At 50.2% G+C, this 6601-nt stretch overlaps 1 protein-coding gene across 1 annotated transcript; it reads right to left on the minus strand.

Moving 5' to 3' along the window:
* Positions 1-1793: 1793 nt before the first annotated feature.
* GPR174 (G protein-coupled receptor 174) lies at positions 1794-2774 on the minus strand. The gene has a single exon (XM_054388643.1). The coding sequence runs from the start codon at positions 2772-2774 to the stop codon at positions 1794-1796; it is 981 nt and encodes a 326-aa protein (XP_054244618.1).
* Positions 2775-6601: the final 3827 nt, after the last annotated feature.

A 6601-nucleotide genomic window follows, 5' to 3' on the forward strand; every position in this document is an offset into this window, starting at 1 on the left:
CCCCTCTCTGGCTGCTCTTCTCCAGGCTAAACAGTTCCAGGTCTCTCAGTCTTTTCTCATCAGAGAGACACTCCAGGCCCTTCAGCATCTGCATAGCCTCACTTTTTAGCAGGGCCTGTTGAGACAGTGCAAGGGGTGATGGTTTGAAACTCAAAGCGGGGAGGTTCAGGCAAGATGGAAGATGTCCTTGCCAAGTCTATGAGGCTGTCTTAGATGGCCTTTAAAGATTCCTTCCCACCCAAACCATCCCATGATTCTATGATTAGCAAGGCTTATTCAGCCAACTCCCTGGCTCAGACTCCTGTAGGCATGAGGTGGTGAACTTTTAGTTTATTACATAGAAAAAACAGAACTAAGTCTTTGTGTTCCAGCACTCTGTGGGAGTCACATTGTTTGTTTGGGGTTTTTTCCTACAAAATATGGGGGGGTTGTCATAAATTAAATCTAGAAAACAACATTTCCATTAAATAAGCCCAAATATGTTCACAGTATTTTTACAGCTCAAAATGTAACATTTCAGATGCTCAAAGAAGAATGAGTTTCACAAGAAGGTGCACATGAAACACCAGTCAAGCCCAAAGCTTCTCGTTTGATTTTTAAACCCAGAAATGTTATTTAAATACATCCATGTTTGAGCCTTTCTTAAATCTCTTGTAGCCTGTTGGTGGCACCTTTGACTCTGCTTAGAGTGAGTCCCCTTCACAGTAAACTGAAAGGTTTGGTGCCTCTGACTTTGTTTGGATCATGCTGCTGTTAATGAAGAGGAGATGGGATGGGGCAGGGTCAGTTATCAATGAAAGGGATGTGGTTGAGGCTCCATCCCTGGAGACATTCAAGGTCAGGCTTGATGTGCCCCTAGGTGGTCTGATCTAGTTGGAGGTGTCCCTGCTGACTACAGGGGTCTTGGACAGGATGACTTTTGAGAGTCTCTTCCAACCCAATGCAATCTGTGAATTTACCTCATCTTTGTGGAAAAGAGGACCTGGAAGGTTTGATGGGTGTCTAACCTGACTAACTGCCCTCAAAGCACAGCACTAGGAGTTGAAGTTTCTCCAAGGCAGCAATACAGCTTCCAGCCAGAGGGCTTGTGAGCCAGAAATGGGAGATGATGGCAGAAAAATAGTGTCTGGGTGCTTCAATGACTGTGATGTGCAGGTATGTCCCTTGCTACACTCCAAAAGGGAGGGCTGCTTGATTATTTGAATGGGAAGTCCTTTGGAGCCACCTTACACTCCTCTCTCTGTGGTCAGCATGGTTTGGGGTGAGTGCTCTTCATAGAAATGAGTCACTGCTGGATTTTCTTTTGCTTCGGAAGTATTTAATACTGTGTCACCCTCAGATTATTTCTGCATATCAAGACGCTAAAGGCTTTGATGCCTCTTGGTGAAATCGCAGTGGGTGGCCATGACATGGCCCAACATCAGCATCCCCTCTCACCACACGTCCACCTCTTCTTCTTACAGCCAAAGATACCTGCTGCTGGCAGCCCATCTTAGAAAAGGGGCCTGTGGGAATTGCAGGGAAAACTTGCAACCAGAGTATTAAATCAAGACATTTTTGGTCAGGGTTGGGTTCTGGTGGGGGAGTTTTTTTTGTTTTTCTCCAACCCTCACTGAAATCAGCAGAAGCTTGTCTGAGTCAGCACTCTTAAAGTCCTGGGGGAACAAAACAGTTAGGCCAACCTCCTCCTAGGCTGGACTTGGATGATCTTAGAGGTCTCTTCCTTCCTGGTTGATTCCATGAAAATCTAGTGACCCTTTGAAGTTCTGGCCACAGCTTAGGGAAGGCCACTGCTAGCAGTCCGTGGCATCCTTCCTCAGCATGTCCCTGGAAGTCTTCCTCACGTAACCAAGGCTGTGGAGCTGAATGCTGTCTTGCAAGTCCTGCCTGGAAAGACGTCTCCTGAACTCATCTGTAGTAAAGTAGTAGATGACAGGGTCCACGCAGGAGTTGAGGCTGGCCAGGCACAAAGCTATGGCATGGAACACCGAGATCACCTTCTGGACACACTCGTTCCTGATCATCTTGGTTTTGACAAAGAAATCCAAGGGGAAGCTGATGTGGTATGGGGCGAAGCAGATCAGAAACACCAGGGCGCAGGTGAGAATCATCTTTAAAGCCTTTCTTTTCTCTCCGAGGTCACGGGAAGCAGAATTCTTTTCTTTCAGGGATAAGGCAGTCTTCCAGGAGCAGTAGAGGATGATGAGGAGGGGCGTCACGAAGCCCAGCAGCTCTCCGCCGGTCATCATCACCACGGAGACGGAAAGGTCAACCTGCCGCACGGGGAGATCCACGAAGCAGGTGTTGGTGGCGTTGGTGTGGAGCCTGAGGAGCGGGAACGGCAAGCAGCCCACGCAGACCACCACCCAGCCGGCCAGGCTGACGTAGATGTCGCAGAGGCGCTTGCAGTCGCTGACTCTGAAGGGGTGCAGCAGGAACAGGCAGCGCCGCACGCTGATGCACACCAAGAAGTAGATGCTGGCGTACATGTTGACGTACTTCAGGTAGAAGCAAAGCATGCAGAGACCTCCTCCAAATTCCCACGTCCCCGTCAGGTAGTAGAAGATCCTCAGGGGCAAGGACAAGACCTGCGCTAAGTCGGCGATGGCCAAGTTGATCATAAATATCACAGCCCTCTTGGTCTCTTTCATGTAGCCATAGAAGACCCACAGAGCTAAGGTGTTTCCTATCAGCCCAGGCACCAGGATGCAGGTGTAGGTGATGGCGTAGTAGGGCTTGAGGTCTGGTTCGGTGCAGGTCGAGCTGTTGGTCATGGTTGTGTTCCAGACCTGTGCTCAGTCCAGGCATGATACCACAGAATGGCAGAATAAGGAACCTCTGGAGATCATTGAGACTGTGTTCTGCACTCAGGTCCTGCAGCCAGATTGTCCTCAGGTTGTTGATGCTTAGATAAAAAGGTTCAGGCCTGGCTTTGGTGTGTGAGGCTTTGGTTACCCAATCATCATGTCCGGTCTGGGGAGGAGCTTTGTTATGGGCTGAGTGAAGTAAAGTCCTGCTCGTGTGCTCTGCTCATGCTCTTTGTTAGAGGCTATCAGACCTTACTCTGGTCACTTGCAGGGTTGGCATCCACAACAAGAAATGCATTGTTCCATGCTGAAGTGGTCAAGTTCATCACTGGAGCTTCACCTCTGTCACTTTCTTGATGGCATTTCAGCCACTTCTGTCAACGCAGGAGTTTGACAAGTGAGGTGACCCTGCAGCCAGAAAACAAAGTTAGAATGCTGCTGGGAGACACAGGTCTTACAAAGCCAGGAGTATGGGAAAGCTTGAGGGAGTAGCAGGACACCTCTCCAGCAGAAACCTCTAACTAGAGGTATCTGTGGTGATAAGCTCTTCTGCCTAACAAGGGCCATGCCTTGCCCAGTGAAGTGAACTGCAAACTTACTGAGGAGTAAGTAGGAAATGTGTTTAATTGCTGCTACCAACCAGCCTCCCATGCTGTACCACCAAGCAGAGGTCACCCCTGATCACAGGGTGTATTTAACTTGCTGCCAGCTTTCTGCAGCTGCACCCTTCCTGGCTCCAGCTTTTCCATCCAGTTGCATTGGTGTTCTCATGCCCAAGTGCATGGCAGGCACAGAGATGCTCCGATCAGCACTGTGCCTGCATCCCACCTTATCTCTGTGCTGTGGGCAGAGGGATACTCTTGCCTCACATAGCACTCAGGAGTTTAATTCTCCCTTGGTCTTCCGAGAAAAGCCCTTCAGAAACATCCCACCCACACCACAGCTATAGACAGCCAAGAGGACAGCACAAACTCTGCTCCTTATGTAAATGAGCCTGACACACACCTCAGAAAGGAACATTTTCCACTACTGCTGCAGCACAGAATATAAGTCCCAGGCTGGTGGCTTTCACTGAATTGAGGTCAACTTCTTCAGTTATCTTTCATAAATAGATTATAAACTATACTTGCAGCTTGCCCAGGATCACAATCTCCAGGTGGGTTTGGAATCTCTCCAGAGGAGACTCCACAACCGCTCTGGGCAGCCTGCTCCAGAGCTCCAACACCCTCACAAGAAAGAAGTTTTTCCTTATGTTTAAATGTAACCTCCTGGGTTCCAGTTTGTGCCCCATTGTTGTTTGTCCTATTGCTGGGTAGCACTGAAAGGAGTCTGGCCCTGTTCTCTTGCCTCCTGCCCTTTAGATACTGATCAGCATTGAGAAGATCCCTTCTCAGTCTTATCCAAGCTGAACAGCCCCAGGTCTCTCAGTCTTTCCTCCTCACAGAGATGCTCCAATCCCCTCATCATCTTTGTAGCCTCCACTGGACACTCTCCAGTAGTTCCTTGTCTCTCTTGAACCAGGGAGCCCAGAAGTGGACCCAGTAGTCCAGTTATGCCTCTGCAGCGTGGAGTGCAAGGGGAGAACAATCTCCCTCAGTCTGCTGGCTACACTCTTCTTAATGTACCCCAAGAGAACACTGGCCTCCTTGGCTACAAGGGCACATTGCTGGCTCATGGGGAACTGGTCCACCAGTGCCCCTGGGTCCTTCTTCACAGGACTGCTTCCCAGCAACTCAGGCCCTCACCTGTACTGGTGCAGGGAGTTATTCCTCCCCATGCACAAGATTCTGCACTTGCCCTTGGTGAATTTCATGAAGTTCCACAAACCTAATGTCTCAGTCCTCTCAGGTTGCCTTTTTGCTTTAGCCTGAAGCATTAACCTAGAGCTGTTAAGTGGGAAAAGTTTGTAGGTGCCCCCTGAGATGCCAAGGCACGTTAAGAGAGGCAGAATGATGCCCTGCTGCAGCCCCTGATGCTTCTTCCTCTGTATTAAAACGTGATCATGAAGCTTATGTTCAACACTTGGCCAGGGAGATTGCACTGAAACTCTGAAGTAACTTTGAGTGGAAACAGAGCATCTCCTACAGAAGGAAATGGCTCAGGGGGCAGCTTTCCTGGGTCTCTTTGTGCAGTTTCTGTTGCACGCCGTTGCGTAACGTAACCAGAGCGGCTCAGAACAGAATCCTCTTACCCTTCAGAAGCAGTGAGTAATAAGCTGCAGAGTTAATGATCCTCTTGTTCAAAGACTTTCCAAGACTTTTATTAATTCTCCACCAACCTGCACCACAAAGGCTAGAAAATGTGAGTAATCTCTCTGTCATGCAGGGAAACTAATCGGTGCTCACCTACTCCTTAGGTTTTATCTGTCACTGGCTGATAGCATGGGCTGACGGCTTCCATTTCCAAGCTGGAGCTTGACTGGTACAAGTCAATGGGAGGAGGGTTTGGATGTGGCTGGTCTTTGGCAGTACCTTTCACATCCTGGGTCATTAGAGCTCACCTTCTGCAGCTGGCTAACCCCTTTGGGGCTTCCTGACAGTGGCACCCACTTTGGGAGGGTTCCTCTCTGCTCCTCGGTGCTGGGACTGAGCCAAACCAGTGGGCCAAAAACCAGTACATCCTTCCCAACTGGTCACAAATTGCCTTGCTGGGTTTGAAAAAATGCTGAGTGTAGGTGCAGGCAGAGCAGGCTGTGCTGGGAAAGCATCCAGAGCTGTTTGGTGGGCACTGGCACATAGGGAGGATGGAAGGGAAGCTCTCTTTTGCCTTGGTTTCCCATGGTGATGCTGAGGCCCTCTGAAAAGGTGTACATCTATACTGTCACAGCAAACTCCTCATGGATGTGTCCAGATCCTGCTCCTGCTGGGCTGGCTGGGCAAAACAAGTGTTGTTAGATTCCTGGGCTGTGCCCAGGCCATAGGACTGAGGCACGAGTGGCTAGGTCTGTCCTCTCACTCCTGGGGAGCCTCTCTATTTCTCCTTGGCTTCCCAGACACCAACACTGTAGCCCTGGACACGAGCAGCCTGCCTGGCAAAGTGAGGGCATCTCACAAGGAACTGCACAGCTTTGCCTTGTGTTCATTATTTGTTTTTTCCACCCTAAACTCCTTGCCTGAAGTTTGCTCTGAAGTGCTGGCAGTGACTGTGGTGCCATCACTTGCTGCCCATACAGGTGTCCTGCTCCTGCCGCTGCCCATGTGCCCAGCTGGCACCACTGCTGTGAATGCTGCTTGGGCAAAGCTATGCCTAGACCACATGCAGGGGTGTTTGTAAGACAAAGCCCTAAACCTGTATCACTCAGCTCTTCCTCCAGTGATGTTTCTAAACCAGCTTGTCTTTCATCTCTTGCCCAGGCAGGGAGACTGAATCATGCTCCTTTTCCTCTGGCTGCATTCCCAGCTGGGAAAATCCACCCTGCCTGGGCCATGAGACATGTGAAGAGAATGACAAGGTGCAGCTTCAGCCCCTCTGCTTGCCCACAGCCCCGTGGACACACACACACACATGCATACCAGCATTTTTCCTGCTGCCTTCCCAGTGTCTGAGTTTCTCCATCTATTCCTGCAACACCATCCTCTGTTCCTTCCAGCCCAGGGATACACTTGCAGCACCTTCTGCTTCTCCCTGGGGCTGCAAACCTGCAGCATGAGGCATCCCAGAAAGCCCAGCTCAAGCCAGGGAGCAGTGAGGGTGCTCAGCCAGGGCACCCATAAATGCCCCTGTGAGAGCAGCTGCCCTCAAGCAGCTGCCCTCAGAGGAGAGGTAAAACCACAGCAGCGTGAGAAACCACGCTT

The sequence above is a fragment of the Indicator indicator genome, chromosome 17, assembly GCF_027791375.1.
Source record: "Indicator indicator isolate 239-I01 chromosome 17, UM_Iind_1.1, whole genome shotgun sequence".
Classification (NCBI taxonomy): Eukaryota; Metazoa; Chordata; class Aves; order Piciformes; family Indicatoridae; genus Indicator; species Indicator indicator.

Coding starts and splice junctions, on each gene's coding strand:
- GPR174 (XM_054388643.1), bottom strand. CDS start 2,774: ATGACCAACAGCTCGACCTGCACCGAACCAGACCTCAAGCCCTACTAC.